The sequence below is a fragment of the Carlito syrichta genome, unplaced genomic scaffold (assembly GCF_000164805.1).
Source record: "Carlito syrichta isolate Samal-C Ts95f unplaced genomic scaffold, Tarsius_syrichta-2.0.1 Scaffold307480, whole genome shotgun sequence".
Classification (NCBI taxonomy): Eukaryota; Metazoa; Chordata; class Mammalia; order Primates; family Tarsiidae; genus Carlito; species Carlito syrichta.
The window spans coordinates 110,753-127,547 of record NW_007251576.1 but is presented as its reverse complement, the minus strand read 5'-3'; the positions used below and the strand labels follow the sequence as shown (position 1 = coordinate 127,547).

At 43.3% G+C, this 16,795-nt stretch overlaps 2 protein-coding genes and 1 pseudogene across 5 annotated transcripts; all 3 read left to right on the top strand.

Moving 5' to 3' along the window:
- The first annotated feature begins 686 nt into the window (after positions 1–686).
- LOC103266878 lies at positions 687–1,374 on the top strand (annotated as a pseudogene).
- Positions 1,375–3,710: 2,336 nt separating this feature from the next.
- On the top strand, positions 3,711–5,098 carry LOC103266862 (trafficking protein particle complex subunit 13-like). Its single transcript, XM_008064487.2, has one exon. The coding sequence runs from the start codon at positions 3,711–3,713 to the stop codon at positions 4,944–4,946; it is 1,236 nt and encodes a 411-aa protein (XP_008062678.1). The 3' UTR covers positions 4,947–5,098.
- Positions 5,099–8,892: 3,794 nt separating this feature from the next.
- LOC103266863 (keratin-associated protein 4-6) lies at positions 8,893–16,540 on the top strand. Of its 4 annotated transcripts, XM_021715761.1 has the most exons (4): positions 8,893–8,987; positions 9,078–9,383; positions 16,195–16,305; positions 16,411–16,540. In XM_021715761.1, exons 1-4 carry the CDS (start codon positions 8,893–8,895, stop codon positions 16,538–16,540), a joined length of 642 nt encoding a protein of 213 aa, XP_021571436.1. The 4 variants fall into 4 exon arrangements, with proteins under 4 accessions (XP_021571436.1, XP_021571437.1, XP_008062680.1 ...); XM_021715762.1 differs by lacking the exons at positions 16,195–16,305; positions 16,411–16,540 and adding an exon at positions 9,415–9,483 and having other exon boundaries at positions 8,893–9,076; positions 9,197–9,360; XM_008064489.1 differs by lacking the exons at positions 16,195–16,305; positions 16,411–16,540 and having other exon boundaries at positions 8,893–9,122; positions 9,228–9,483.
- Positions 16,541–16,795: the final 255 nt, after the last annotated feature.

The window sequence follows — 16,795 nt, the reverse complement described above, 5'->3', positions numbered from 1 at the left end:
TGTAGTTCTGTGCACTTTTATCATGTGTATAGATTTCATCATTACACTCAAGATACAGGACAGTTCTGTCTCCATGAGGCCTCATCTGCTTCCTCCACTCCTCATCGCCGGTGTCAACCACCATTCTGTTCTCTAGCTCTATAACTGTATCTCACAAATGTTCTGTATGGAATCTTGCATTATGTAATCTTTGGTTATTGACTCTTTTCCTCTAAGCATAATTCCCTTGATGCTATCCAAGTTATTAAGTGTATCATGAGTGTGTTTTTTATGTCAGTATTATTGCATGACATGGATGCAGCACCGTTTGGTTTATTCAACTGTTTTCCAGTTGTAGGGCATTTGGTTGTTTCAGGGTTAGATTTGTATATCTATTTAGAAAAATGTGTCAAGGATTCCTACCAGTGGGTGCAATTTGCCACTTTTCAGTTGAGAGACACGATATGGATCGTATAGTCTAAGATTTAGTAAATTTTTCTTAATTTTCTTCATCTCTGGCATTAATGTTTTCAAGTTTCACAATAAACCTTAGTATTTCCTTCCTGGACGAAAGAGATCCGTATTTTATTCTTTTTTTTCAAGTGTATCATTCTTTTCTTCTGGAAATCTAAATATACTTTTGGGACTAAACATCTGCTTATGTCTCAGTTAAATTTTGAAAAACAGAAAGGCACAAAAAGGTACATATGTCATTAGAAGTACAGAAATGCTCCCACCGCCTCCACTGCCTGCAGGATGGCCTTGGCAGCCGCCTCTTGGGGCCCGACTCGCTTTCTGCAGCCCTTGCACAACCCAGGCCCTCTGTCCTTGAAAGGCAACTGTATTCCGTCTCCCTTGTGGGCCTGGGCGCAGCCCTGGGGACGGTGGTGGCACACGGCGGCAGGGTGGCCCTGGGCGCGGTGGGGGTCGGCGGGAGCAGCAGCCCCATTAATCCAGCCTCGGCTGCCTCCCGGCCACCCGCAGCTCATCGCTCTCAGCTTCCGCCGGGACTGCCAGGCCAACGTGGACATCAAGCCAGCTTACCAAAATCTGAGGCAGAAAGTGGATAATTTTGTGTCAACACGTCTGGACAAGGAGGAATGGAATCCTACGATGAACAAAATCCAGTTGCGAAATGGTCTGAGGCAAAGTGTGGCTCAGTCAGGGATGTCGGAGGCGGGAGTTGACAGGATCCTTTCTCAGGTGATAGATCCAAAACTCAACCACAACTTCAGGCCACAGATAGAACGAGCAATGCATGAGTTCCCGGCGGCCCAGAAGAAAGCAGCTGTGCCAGCACTGCCTCCAGAGCCCAAAGGCCATGACCTTCCAGCTTCATCCCAGGACGCTTCCTACGAATATGCCTGGCACCTTTTGAGAGCTCCATTTAATTAATGGTGAAGAAGAGGTTCGGTTACATAAGAGAACAGCTTCGGAATGAAGATAGGCCAAGGTCATCGCTGATTTCAGCATTTTAGCCTGACTATGCGCAGTGTCAGGATTGAACAGAAACAAGTCGGGAGGGGGGGAAGTTGACTGTGGTACCCCCAGTATAGTGCTGCTATTTGACCAGCCTATCCAAGGGTATGATACCCATAAGTACTACTGAGAGATAAAGAAACACAACAGCAACCTGGGCTTGTCCTGAAACAGACTCTTATACTTGAGTATGAAGACTGCGCATGGACTTCAGGATCTGTGCTATGGGACAAGCAACAGCTCTAGTGAAAGAACGTGACCTGTCCCAAAGATTATTTCAAAGAAGAGTGGCAGCAAAGTTTAGCCGGGAAGTAGGTATTTGGCAGTGCTTATTTGATGCTGTTTCTCAGAGATCCTACAATGTACAAGTCATCAGGATCAGCTGGTTTTAGGTGGTTGTGATCTTGGACATGCATCTTCTAGCCAGTTTCCTCTCCCCTGAAAGAGAAACAAAACACAGAATCATAACTTGAGGAAGCCAGACACTGGGAACGAGGAAGGACACTCGCAGTTTCCCTGTCCAGATTCTTCTTGTCCTGCAGGGCTAGCGAGTCTCTGTGTGTTTATTTTATTCCCATGTTGGTGTTTTTTAGAAAAGTGAACGGTCAACAGATGGCTGACGTTTTATAATAAAATCCTTTAATATTCTTACTCTGTGTGGCCCTAGGTCTGTAGCGGATCCAATTCACAATCACATGTTGAATTTAGCTGTCTCGTGTCTTTGGTCTCCTTCAATCTGGAATCTCTTCTGGGGAATTTTTAAGACTAAAGGCAAATCTTTTTTTGGTTATACCTCAGAAGTGGGCTTGTCACTGGGCTCGGTGGCTCAGCCTGTAATCCCTTGCTTGGGGAGGCTGAGGTGAGTGGATTGCCTGAGCCTGCGGGTTCAAGACCCGCCTGGGCAACTTGACAAGACCTCATCTCTACAATAAATCAAAAATTAGCTGGGCGTGGTAGCGTGCGCCTGTAGTTCCACCTGCTTGGAAGGCTGAGGCGGAAGGATCACCTGAGCTCAGCAGGTCAAGGCTGCGGTGACCGGATATAGCCTCTGCACTCCAGTCTGGGTGAGAGTGAGACTCCAATTCAAAAAAAAAGAGGTGGGCTTGTCTGGCAATACCTCCCAATTGGATGGAGATTCTGCACCTTTGGCTGGAATGTCACAGAAGGGACACCGCACTCTTTACATTGCATCCTAGAAGGCACGTGAGTTCACTTTGTCCATTACCTGGTGAAGTGAACTTTGATCACTTGACTCAGGAGTGTCTGCCCCACAATGCTCTTGTCTTTTTGTAATTAGTGTTGGGTGAGGAGGTACTTTAAGACTTTGCAGATTTCTGGTTCCCCATCAGAGGTTCATAGCCATAAGTGTTTCCTGGTTGGATAAAGTAGCACCATGACAGTGGCCAAATGGTGATTTTCAAGCTCCATCAAAATCCACCCCTGCCTGTCTCTCTGCCTGCCGAAGGCTTGTTCCTCATATGCCAGCTTAGACCATCTTGAGCATGACCACCAAATGTGCTGGAAGTCCAGCCAGCCGTTTTCATGAGCTATGGAAACTGACAAACTTAAGTGTATTCCATAATGGCAATTTTCATATATCGTTGTTCTGTCTACATTTATTAGTTGTCATCCTACTGTGTAAAAAAAAAAAAGAGTATAGAAATGCATGTTGCATTCATTTTCTGGCTTACCTAATTATGGCCTACATTTACAGGATATTGGTAGAGTTAGCACTAACCTGGTAATATAGCTGTGGGGAAGAATATTCTTCCAAGGGTTCATCTCACTCTTTTAAGCCACAATTCGTTTTTCATGGAAAGCAAGATTATCTTTTATGCATTCGTGGCTATTTTATTTTGAGTTGTATCCTTCTTGGGGGAAGTGCAGAGAAACAACTATTATATCTTATAAGAGGGAATACGCTTAAAAATGTGATTTTACGACTCCTGCAATGCAGGCGTTTGGGAACCCGGGTACTGTTGCGGAGCTGTGGTTTCTGGCAGTCGCCGATGTGTGATTGCACTTGGGAAACAGAATATTTTGTGTAAAGAGACAAGGGATGGGCTGGTGAAAAGAAGCCGTCGGGTTTGCAAAGGTCATTGTCAAAAGAGAATGAAAGCTTCCAGCAGCAGAGAGAAACTGTCGCGAGGCCGTCGGACGCCCGGCCTTCCTCAGCGCGCGGTGACTGTCCATCCGGGCCAAGTTGAACCTCCTGAGCCCCTGTAGGCAGCGGGTCCAAAGTGCCGGCCAAAATGGAGGTGAATCCCCCCAAACAGGAGCACCTGCTGACGCTGAACGTGACGAGGCTGACTAAGCCTACTTTATTCGCCAATATTCCAGGAACCTGTGAAGAGAAAGACTTACCTGGAGATCTCTTGAACCAACTGATGAGAGATGACCCTTCAACTGTACACGGAGCCGAAATCTTCACGTTGGGAGAAATGTTGGCACTACCACCAAATTTCGGGAATGTACTTTTGGGAGAGACATTTTCCAGTTATGTCGGTGCTCACAATGACAGCGATCAAGTTGTAAAAGATATATTGGTCAAAGCTGATCTTCAGACAAGTTCTCAGCGTTTAAGTCTTTGGGCCTCCAGCGCTGCAGTGGCTGAACTGAAACCCGATTGTTGTGTTGATGCTGTCATACACCATGAAGTGAAGGAAGTTGGAGCACACAACTTGGTATGTGCTGTCAGTTATACAACACAAGGTGGAGAAAACAGGTCTTTTAGAAAACTCTTCAAATTTCAGGCTCTCACACCATTGGACGTGAAAACTAAATTGTACAATGCAGAGACTGATGAAGTATTTCTCGAAGCCCAGATTCAGAATATTACAACCTCCCCCATGTTTATGGAGAAAGTTTCATTGGAGCCATCTGTCATGTATAATGTAACAGAATTAAATTCAGTCAACAAAGCTGGAGAATGTGTATCGACGTTCGGGTCAAGAGCCTATTTGCAGCCAATGGATACACGCCAGTATTTATATTGTCTAAAGCCCAAGAAGGAGTTTGCAGAAAAAGCTGGCATTATCAAGGGTGTTACAGTAATTGGAAAATTGGATATAGTATGGAAAACAAATCTGGGAGAAAGAGGAAGGTTACAGACCAGCCAGCTTCCAAGAATGGCTCCAGGTTACGGAGACGTTAGGTTGTCTTTGGAGGCGATCCCAGATACTGTAAACCTAGAAGAGCCTTTTCATGTCACCTGTAAAATTACAAACTGCAGTGAAAGGACTATGGATCTGGTTCTGGAGATGTGCAATACCAATTCGATCCACTGGTGCGGTGTTTCCGGAAGACAGCTTGGAAAGCTGCGTCCGAGTTCCTCTCTCTGCCTTGCTCTTCCTCTGCTGTCTTCAGTCCAGGGACTGCAAAGTGTCTCCGGCTTACGACTAACGGACACATTCTTAGAGAGAACATATGAATATGACGACATTGCACAAGTCTGCGTGGTATCTTCGACTGTTAATGTGGAAACCTGAAGGAAATTTCCAGTGTTATGCTTTTCGTTTAGTTGCACATAACTGCTTTCTGTATTTTTGTCATCTTTGTAAAATAAGTCAACAGCGAAAAGAAATATATATTCTTCAAATTTTTTCCTGGAAAACAGTTAAAATATTAAATGTTTGTTTTGAAAAGAAGTATATTTTGATTTTGTCTTTGTATATTTTCTACACATATTGTTTCATTTTAAATGACCATTGGATGTAGTTCTCTAAAAGCTGTGTTTGAGACCATTTGTTCTTAGCAAGCATTTAGAACAGAGATCAGCAAACTTTTTATAGAAAGGGTAAGATACTAAGTATTTTAGGCTTTGCAGACCATATGGTTCCTATCACAAATAATGAGTTCTGTCTGCCATTCTAAGTGCAAGAGCAGCCAGTAGGCAAAAACCTCCAGCAGTATTTACAAAAATGGGCAGCTGGCCAGATTGGGCCTGCAAGCCATAGTTTGCTGACGTCGATCTAGAAGATTCAGTTGTTTCTTAGAACTTCTGTCAGAATATTTTGTTTAGAAATAGTTAATTCTGGTTTTCGTCCTAGCTCCTCAGTCAGTAGAAAAAATTTGTTTAAAACAACTGGGGTAGTCCTTCTATAACCGGATACTTGGAAACACAACATAAGCTTCTCTAGGTGCTTTTAAAATTACTGTATTGGTAGGTGTCTGGTGTTTGTGTATACATGCAGATGCACACGTCTGACTTTCAGGTACTGAACAGCAAATCAGAATTGGCTTTATTTCCTAGGTTGTTGATTACTCCATTAGCTTTTAACTAAGAAGCCTAATAATTTTCTAATTCTAAGACAAAAACTCCTAGGTTTTTTCTCATTGAAAGGTAATATTTTCATAAGGCATATTTAAAGAATTCCTAACTTCTGATATCTGACTTTAAACTCTAAATCATGTCTTAATATAATAAAGCTTTCGATCCATGTAATCACACTTATTCACTTATGAGCAAAACAGTAAGAAAATTAAGGTTGTAAACAACTTTGAAATGTGAATGTGACAAAATTTTTCAATATTTTGTCAGGAAAACAAAAACTTATGCTGTTAAATAAAAGCCATCCTATTTTGGTAAGCCGAAATTCAAGAATGTATATAGAATTTCTTGATTGTAAGAGTGTATTAAGTCAAATATAAAAATTAGTTTTCCTTAAAGTGCATCATTATTTATTGCCATTACATATTGGTCCAGAATGAAAGCTATATTCAGAAGGTCTGTACCTTAAAATGGAATAATAGTTAATGAAAAATCTGTACAAAATAAAGTGCAAGCAGCCTAAAAAAATGTGATTTTACATGAATAAAACTGAGGATAACTATAAGTTTTGTAAAAGGCGTCAACAGGAATAGGAGAAATAAAGAAGAATAATAAGCCATCAAATAAAAGGGAAATGAAGAAATAATTATGCATCCATGGATTCATAAACAGGAAGTCAGATTATAGATGTCTAACCCAGTGATTTTCAGACAGTATAGCTGACCACTGAGTCAAGTCCAGAAATACACATAAAGGACTAGATGATTTAATTAAATCATAAGGGTGGTTGTTGAAAAGCAGTAGGCAAGTAAAGTATTTTTCAGAATGAATAGCTAGCCAACTTCAGGAATAAACAAATAATAAGGAGAAGAGAAGGAAGGATAAATGGAAAAACAGAAGGGAGGAACAAAGAAAGGAAAGAAGCATTTATATTACACTAAGTGAAATAAGTCAGACGGAGAAAGACAAACACTAGATGGTCTCACTTATATGTGGAATCTGAAGAAGTTGAACTCTAGAAATGGAGGGTGGCATTGTGATTGGCAGAGGTCATTGGGGGAGAAACTGAGTGATGCTGGTCGAAGAGTCCGAACCCAGTCGTATGAGGAGTATGTTCCAGGATCTAATGTGCCGCATGTGACAATAGTTAATACCATGATATCATATACTTGAAACTAGCTGGAAGAGTAGCTCTTAGATGCTTTCACTACACACAAGAAGTAGTAACAGTGTGTGGTACTAACTTGATTATGATCATTATTTAATAATATATATAAATATATCAAAGCATCACCTTAAATACATGCAATTTTATTTCTCAGTTATATCTCTATAGATCAGAAATATTGAAATTTTTAAAGCACTAAAAGAAATCATAAGAGATTTCTAAATAATCTAAACTTCTATGGAGGAAATCTCACATCACAGAGAGGAAAAATGCCACGTAATATAAAGACATGTAATCTCTGCTAGTCTTTAGCCGGTACCAGTGTTAGGGCTCTTCGTGGACAGACACTATGCTCTTCCAGAAACAAGATCTTCCAGAATTCTGAGAGCTGTTCGCAACACCATGGTGAGACACAAGCATCCTGGCACCACAACATCTTGGAACCTTCTTTTGTTCCCTCATCTTCTCTGACATCTGAGGAATGACTCGAGACCTTAATAGAATGCTGTGTCTGGGCACAACAGAGCAAGGACACGATGTAGGCTCAGGACTCCGGCCTATGCTCCAAGCACGGCTTTAATTAGCTATCATCATCGTGGTTGCATTAACCTGGTAATCAGGGCCAGAACAGGAGTGGAAACTAGCTAGGAACAAAAGAGCATCCCAACACCATAATTCGATTAATTGGACTTACAGTGCTTGAGGGCAGAAAGGGAATCTCTGAGCCCTTTCATTCAGTCCCCTCTATCTAGTTCTTGAATCTCCCACAGCAACGCCAGCTCACACTGAGCCCTGCCCCCATATCACTGGAGATGGCTCATCCACAAAACATCCTCACCGTGCGGAGTCAGGCTTTGTTTTCCACCTCCTTCCTTGGATCTCTTGATTCCCAGTGGTGGGGGAATACACTCATACACAAAATGCACATGTGCATCCCCACTATTAAAAAATATAGGCCGGTGTCCTTTTATTTGGATATCTGTGATCTGTCATTCCCTTTATATTTATTTACTGGAAATAAAAACCATGAGAGTGAAATCAGATGAAACACTTGAATAATGAAACAGCAGAGTCCTAGGCATTTTCAAGGTCCAGCCACCTAACAGAGAAAACATGATGGTCAAATCACAGCAAGATAATGACACTGGGTCATCTAATGTGAGTCAGCAAGAAATGAGTCCATGTGACCTGTTAAATATGAAAAGACAGGAGGGTGAAGTCAGGAGCAAAATAAGCCCCATGCAAGAGAGAATACAAATTGAACATTTTAGTAGAGCTGAGCTCTACAGTCAATATCCCCCAAGAGATCCTATAAATAGTATTGATGGGTGGTTTTTCCAGAAGAAGCAGCATCAACATCCCACGATTTAGTGGTCCACCTTGGAACTTAATTGCCTACCTGTGTGTCTTATCAGAAGTCTAGAAAATGAGTCCTAATTCAAATTGGGGAAGGAATGTGTCCTTAGAGTCTTCCTGGTCTCATGCCAATAGTCATCTGTTTCACATTCAAAGCTTCACTGCTAGCTTTACCTGTAATGAACAGAACATCAGAATAAAATGCAGCTTTATCTTCCTGAGTCCCTAAACACAATCAGTAGCCAATAGGAACCATCACCCAGGAGCAGACACAGTGTGAGATGGGAAAGGAGACTGAAGCCAGTAGTGCCCAGAGGCAGAATGTCACGTGACAACCCTCCATGAGGAGGCTAAAGCAAGAAAGACACACACAGGTGACTTGGGGAAGAGATGACACCTGAATCCCAAGGCATCAGGGAAAGGAACAATCTTTTCCATCCATGTTGTCAAATTTAACAGGAAATTAAACTAGCCTAATTTGATAATTGCCTACTTACTAGGACAAACAATAACAAGGAAAGATTGCAGCATCTGATGGCAGCAGCCTCAGCGAAGTATAAAAGGGGACTAGGGCAAGTAGATTTCCACACCTTCCAAACCCACCTTCCCGGAAACCCACAAACCTCTACCCTCTGACACCATGTGCAACTCTTGTTGTGGGTCCGTCTGCTCTGACCAGGGCTGTGGCCAGGAGACCTGCTGCCGTCCCAGCTGCTGCCAGTCCACCTGCTGCAGGCCCACCTGCTGCCGCCCTAGCTGCTGTGTGTCCAGCTGCTGCAGGCCCCAGTGCTGCCAGTCCACCTGCTGCCAGCCCACCTGCTGCAGGACCACCTGCTGCCGCCCCAGCTGCTGCATCTCCAGCTGCTGTAGGTCCCAGTGCTGCCCATCTGTGTGCTGCCAGCCCACCTGCTGCCGCCCTTCCTGCTGCATCTCTAGCTGCTGCCGCCCCAGCTGCTGCCAGACCACCTGCTGCAGGACCCAGTGCTGTCGCCCGAGCTGCTGTGTGTCCAGCTGCTGCAGGCCCCAGTGCTGCCAGTCCGTGTGCTGCCAGCCCACATGCTGCCGCCCTTCCTGCTGCATCTCTAGCTGCTGCCGCCCCAGCTGCTGTGTGTCCAGCTGCTGCAGGCCCCAGTGCTGCCAGTTCAGCTGCTGCAGGACCCAGTATTTCCGCCCCAGCTGCTGTGTGTCCAGCTGCTGCCGCCCCAGCTGCTCTAGTGACTCTTGCTGCTGACGCTGTGACCTGCTGTCACCTGGTCCCCATAAGCCAACATTCTTAGAGTAACTCATCTCTGAACTGAATCACGCGAGCCCGATTGAAAAACCTGTTCCAGCCAATTCGTAGATTGAGTCTGGCCCCCAAATATACTGCACCGCCCCCTCCCTTGCCACCACTTGGCATACTCTCTCAGATGAACACATTTGAATTTTCTTTGAAATCTCAACTCCCATGTTACCCTATTGCAATATAAGCTTAGTAACATAATCTCCCGTATGGCAATATTCTTCCTTGTTAAATAAATCTTATTTTCCAGGCATACAAATACACATGCATCTAGTTTCGTTATTTTGCCTTCTAGAGTTTGGCCTCTACTTGTTCATTTTCCTGTTGTTGTTTCTGCGGAGGGAGAGGAGCAGAGCTGATGTTTTCAGAGGCTGCACCTCCATTCTCTCAGCACTCCTCATTCTCACAAAAAAAGACAGTCCCTTAGAGCAAGTGTCTGGACTCTCTGCCTGATGCCTTTCTCTGGGTAAGAGCAGACTCTGGCAAGGAGAGTTGAAGCCTCTGGGGACAGCTGAACAAGGATTGGGAGTTGGTGAATCCCTGCCCCAGCTTACTTACCCTCTAGTGGGTGCTTGTCACACTGTCTTCCAGGGGTCCTCCGTGGGGTTGAACCCAATGCCTGCAGGAGTATTCTGCTCACCAGCTCACCCCATGTGGCCTTCCTTCTTTCCCCTGCATCATTTCCCTGTGGTGCTTTTTGGGATCATCTCCCAAAAGCATCACTTGTCCTCAGACTCCTGTTTCTGGGTCTGCTTCAAGGGGACCCAATCTAAGACAACAGTGTTTGTCACTTCAGTGTCAGTGCCCTTTCAATTTTAAATTGATACATAATAGATGTACTCTTATGTATTGGGGTATGTAGACATCAGAGTAATCATATTATCCATCATCTCAAACATTTATCTTTCCTTCATGCTAAGAACATTTGAATTATTCCTCTAGCTATTTTCAAGTGGACAATAGACAATTGTTACTCTAGTCGCCCTAATGATGTATTGATCACTAAGCCTTAGTTCTTGCAACTTATTTTGTACCAGTAATTGTCCTCCCTTCATTCCCCTCCTCCTCCCTTCTCCGCCTCTGGTAGCCACTGATTTTCTCTCGATCTTCCTGAGTTCTACTTTGTTATCTTTCACATATGTGTTAGAACATGCGATATTTGTCTTCCTCTGCTTGGCTTATTTCACTGAACGTGTTAAGTCATTTATTTTTGTACCATATGAATGGATACCACAGTGTTCCAGTCAACTCTTGAGGATATTTTCTACTAAACAGACACAACATCTGAACATTTTACTCTTTCTTATTGCCCATGTTTATACATTTCTTTTAGACCAGTTGCTTTCATTTATATATATTTTTTTACATCAATTCATCTTAGGGATAGGACATAATTGGCATGTCAATAGCTCTCATCCTAAAGGAACCTGTGCTTAAGAGACATGCTAAGATGGATTCACTATAAGCACAACCTAAAACAGAGGTACCGGCATGAGTGATTTAGAAGGAATGCGCTCAGGAGAAAATAAACTAGGAGAAGCAGGATAGAGGAAAAGGTGAAGCTAAGCCAAAACGTCATTTCCATTGAATTGGAAGCCTTTCGTGCTCATAGTTTGCAGACCATGAGAGGCAAGGCCGTTGAGCCTTTGCACTCTTACATCAGTCATCACTAACTGTGGGCCATCCTGTGGGGGAGGAAGTGGGAGACAAGCAGGGCAGAGTCCTCCAGATGAGACGGCTTTTACAAGTTGAGGACAACAACCTGGAGAACAGTGTGAGCCACCAGCTATCCTACACCCACTAGCTGGAGGTAGGGACACTTTTCAGATACTGGGATCAGGATAGGAAATCCTGCAGTCCAGCTGGCACTGCTCAGCTCCACCCCTTTCTCTCTTGTTAGGCTCTCTCCAACTGGTTTGTCACACTTTCTGGAGAAAGGTTTGAGATAAGGGTTAGTGGGAAGCACTTCTTCTGGTCTAGGTGACTTGCCTGGTGGCCTATCCTGGGTCCTCCGAGAGTTCTGAGCCCTTGGTTACTATTTCCATATCATGCTATCTTGCAATACTTGCCTATGTGTAGTAAAAACTGGAGCCAGATGTGCCAAGAATGCCCCGGTGGATCATATAAGCATGAAATATGTTTCTATCTTCCAGTACTGTGTAGCCCAGATCCTAATTCCTCATGAAGATGAGGCCAGTTGCCTGTGTGAAATGCTCCTCTCTTTGTCTGCTGATGCCCTGGCACTAGACGTCCAAGTGATAAGGCGACAGCCATGGCTTTAATTCTTATCAAATCCTTATTGTGTCTCCCAGAGGTGGTTTCTCTTCATCTTGGACCCTGGGAGTTTAAAATCAGGCAGGAGGAAGCTCAAATTCCCTTCGTGGATCACCGAGAGTGAAGGTGACGGGACGCTCCTCTTTCCACTCTTGGCCTTCTGTATCCATGTATATTATCCACTGGACACACAGCAAGTACAATGAGCCTTAGTTTCGGGTCTATACTACTTCTGGAGTATAGTGTTTCATCCTTGCAGGGTGTCATCTACAAGCTGGAACCTCCACTGTGGCTTCAAAAGGGAATTTTTCATCTCACACTATCAATTCAACTGTTTCTGTTGCAGTATAAAGTCGGACCAGTGGATTTTACAGTCACTTGCCCGGTGCCACATACAATTTGCTGCATATGGGATTTGTTGATCAAAAGGATTCCATGATGCTACATCAAATACTCTTTGACTCCCATATAATGGTGCAGACTGGGGCACCGAAAGCAGAAAACACAAACCCATACCCAGATTATAAATCAATCCCCTTGTAGCCAGAGACTGGCTGATCTCTTCATGGGATGGTACCTTCTCAGGAACTCAGTGTTGCTCTTTTGCTGGCAGGTCAAATATTCAGCATGGAATGCTCTGATTTTATCCAGACTAGACTGTCAAAAATATTACCACCATGGTGGTCCGGAATCTTTTTCAGATTTACCTTTCATTTATGGAGCAGTTGTATCTTACTGAATTTTCTACAATATTCATGTTTCTTGTTCATCCAATCTGAATAACATGACATCATCAGTGGATCAACATGATGTTCTGTGGGATGCCCAAAGGTCTCCATCCCTTTGGACTATATTGTGACAAAGAGCAGGAGAATTGACATAGACCTGGGTGAACTCTGAGAATGTATACAGCTGTCTGTTCCAGAAGAACTGGATCTACTTCTGATACTCTTGCCTGGTGGGTATTGGCTGCCTATCAGATTACCTGAGGGGTTTAAAAATTGCAATGTCCACGACATACCCCAGACCAATGAAATCAGAATTTTTCTAAGCAAAAACCAGGCATCAGGAATTTTGAACACTCTGCTGGGAGTTCCAGTATGCAGTAAACTTTGAGACCCCCTGGATAAGGGGCTATAATTCTCTGTACATTTCTCTACCATGTTTATGTACTCTGTCTTTGTAACTGTGGGAGATAGGATTTTCTAAATCTTCATAAATGTACATAGAAACCTCTTCTCTCATAATAAAAACCTTCTTTCTTTTATGTTATTATCTATTTCTTGGCCTCTCATCTACAAAAAACCGAGTGAACATGTCCCCATTAGGATAGCATGTAGCCTCAGAAATGTTTAAATCTTTCATGTGTCCAGTTTTGCAAACACAAGTCCATAAACTAGAAATGTCAAGTCAAGTACTGACTAAATAAGTTAATGTGATGTAGATATTGCAAGGTGCTTGGTCTAGAATCCTGTCAATTAAGGCATTGAAGGACGTCATTATGAGGTGACCAACTCATTTCTTCCTGCCTGGATTTCCCTGATTTTAACAATGAAAATTTGAGTTCTAGATACTCCTTCAGTCCTGGGCAAACAGGCACAATTGTTCATTCTACTATGACATTGGTAACTATATTCATGAAGCCCTGGCATTCATGAATATAGCTCCAAATAAGCTAGCAATACATATATCAACATCAGTGACTCTCAGAGATATATGCCAATCTAAAGATACCAGACAGGAAAAAAATTATATGATATATCATCGTTTTAATTTTTCAATCAATACTAATCAGTGGTTAAAAATTGTTCGAACAGTGGCTGTCTCTGTGGGCCGGAGAGTTTACTCAAGTGACATATGGGAACTTTCAGGTAAAATAAAAATGTTCTCTAGCTTGATAGTTGTGGGGGTTACATGGATGAATCTACTTATAAAACTCATCAACTAGTACACTTGGGATTTGTGTATTTATGTGTATGGAAATTCCAGTAAATGATAAGAAGTAAGAGCTGGCCTAAAGATGTTTATTTATGAATAAATCTACCAAATCGCCATGTTAGCTAATTTGCTCTAAGTGCAATTCTTTTAGTTAAATTACACTTCTATGAGTGCTTTGGTGTTACTTTCCCACATTATGTCACAACTTGTGTGTGTGTGTGTTCTCCCAGTAAACTGTGAACACCCCAGAGGGACACTCTAAATTAAGTTTCTAATCCCAGTGACTGGCAACAAATGGCTCTCAAATTATCCACTAAACAAATCTGTTTGATAAACAAGGTAGGCCCTTGATCCAGGTGCTTCTGCAAAGCTGGAATGAACAGAACAAGGCAGCAAGTCCATAGTGTGGCTCCTGGACCTTTGGCTTCAATATCATTTGGGCCCTTGTCAGAACTGAGTTTCTACCAGCAAAGGGAAACCCCAGAGCAGGTCTGGCAATTTGTTTAACAATCACTCCACATACTTCTCATGCTTGGCTCAAGTAGACCTTCATTAAAATAGAGGCTAAGTAGAAGGCATCATTCAACAAGGTTGAATTTCCTAAAATCTATGAATTAAAGCCAGAGAAGAGGCCCATTTTGGTAACATTAAAACAGCCCTTTAGAAAAGACTTAGAAACTTGTATCAAGCTGAGGTAGGCTAAACATAGGAGCCATTTGAGTTTAAAACTTTCATTTTTCCTTGTCTCTTCTTCACTGTCCTTGGATCTAGTAACTATTGCTGGTACTGAGGGAACACAACCCTCTTCACTAAGCCCTCTGATAAGCAGGAGACACACCAAAGAAGACTGCATGTCCCTGGAAAAGGCTCTGTCAGACCTAGATAACAAATGGGCTCTGCTGAAACTTTCTAAAAAGTTTCTAAAAAGTTTCTAAAAAGACTGTCCAGAAATGTCTCTGATCCCTTAGTCTCTAAATGACAACTGCTTTCTATCATGTCTTTGTGTTAATTTTATGTATAATATTTAATAAAACCTTGTGGACCAGAACTCCCGGAATAAGCAAAAAACTGTAACCAACTAGAAAGCACACAGCCCTAAATTGCTCCAGGTAGTTGTAACTTAGAAGAAAGGCAGGATGAATGTCATCTGAGCACCAGCTTGTGACAGTAACTATTTGGGGTGTAAACACTGATTAAGAAAGAAACTGAGGTCATGAAACATGTAGTCATTATTAATCAGTGGTATGAAAAAGATTTTAAAATTATGTTTTCTTATAAATATTGGATGGAAACTGCTTAAACGAGCAGGTTTTTGGTTGGATACACAGCCTGTTCCCTGATCTCATGATATCCATGATATTAGAACAAAATTCCTTACTTCTCGCGGCTTTCTGCCTCTCGTATTTGGCTGACTAGGAGGAAAGCAGCCGATTGTTGGGTTGGGCTGTAACACACTGACATTTTAGATGGATCCAAAAACCTTGCCCCATGGATATCCCAGCTTGGGAGGTCAGTTCTGACCACAAGAAAATTCTTATAATTTAACACTTTTTACCGTATTGAAAAAATATTTTTAATTAAAAAGAGGTAAGCAATAAAAACGAGGCTATGTCTTCCAGAGTCTAAGAGACCAGCTGGAGAGACATAATACAGACATAGACAGGAAAGAGGCAACTTAAAACACTGTGACTTGTGGTAACACAAACCACACAGGTGACAAGTTCCCAGTCAGGGTTTGAAGATGTGAAACATGACGCAATTTTGAAACATCCAGAGAAATTCATTCCAGTGGCATAGAGGTCACCAAGGTCATATGCACTTAGAGCTGTCTCCTTCCTCATTGCTCAGAAAGAAGCCAAAAGTAGAACTTTTTCCTCTTGTCCCATGGTAGAAACCACATTGAGCAAATGGACTTTCTTCCCCATGATCATTGAAAGAAATGCATCACCGGAAATCTGACTGACCACATCCCATCCTGGCAGGAGATATGAGAGGGGAGAGTGAGAAATGTAATTCCAAATGCCAAGCATCACCTGACGGCCCTCTGAGGTGGAAAGTGAGGAAAATGTGGACTCCAAAATGCCATCAAGGCTCAAACAGGAGAAAGAAGAGATGGGACTGCATTTATGACATCCGGACAGAAAAATGTTGTTTTCAACAAACTTAAAGCATTAAATGGACTAACATTACCATGTAATTATATAATTACTTCGCTATTAAGTAAGGAAACATGAGGAAAATGTGTCAACAACAGGAAAACAGGGCAATATATAAAGGGCCGTGGCCCAAGATGACCTTTGAACTCCAGAACCTTACTCTCCTGGACACCCACTCAGAACCCTCCGACACCATGTGCAACTCCTGTTGTGGCTCTGTCTGCTCTGACCAGATGACCTGTTGCAGGACCACCTGCTGCCGCCCTAGCTGTTGCATCTCCAGCTGCTGCAGGCCCCTGTGCTGCCAGTCCTCCTGCTGCCAGCCCACTTGCTGCCGCCCTTCCTGCTGCATCTCTAGCTGCTGCCGCCCCAGCTGCTGCCAGACCACCTGCTGCAGGCCCCAGTGCTGCCAGTCCATGTGCTGCCAGCCCACCTGCTGCCGCCCCAGCTGCTGCATCTCCAGCTGCTGCTGTCCCTCTTGCAGTGCTTCCAGCTGCTGCGGCTCCAGCTGCTGCCGCCCCTGCTGCTGCCTGCGCCCGGTCTGTGGCCGCGTCTCCTGCCACACCACTTGCTACCGCCCAACCTGTGTCATCTCCACCTGCCCCCGCCCCATGTGCTGCGCCTCCCCCTGCTGCTGAGCCCTCCCTGTAATCTTTATTGCATTGTGGGTGTCTTCGTTAGTCATATAAAGTCCCTTGTAACCAGCCAGGGATTGGAGAAATTGACCCTTACCTGCAAAGCCCTCTTCTCATGTGGCATTCATTGTTGGCAGACAGTTCTGGGAAATGACAGACATAAATGCATTTGCTAACATATTTGGACTCAGACCCAGTGCATTTATTTTTCAATGAACACTGTCTTCATTCTAAGTGTACATGAATTGGGATGATCTC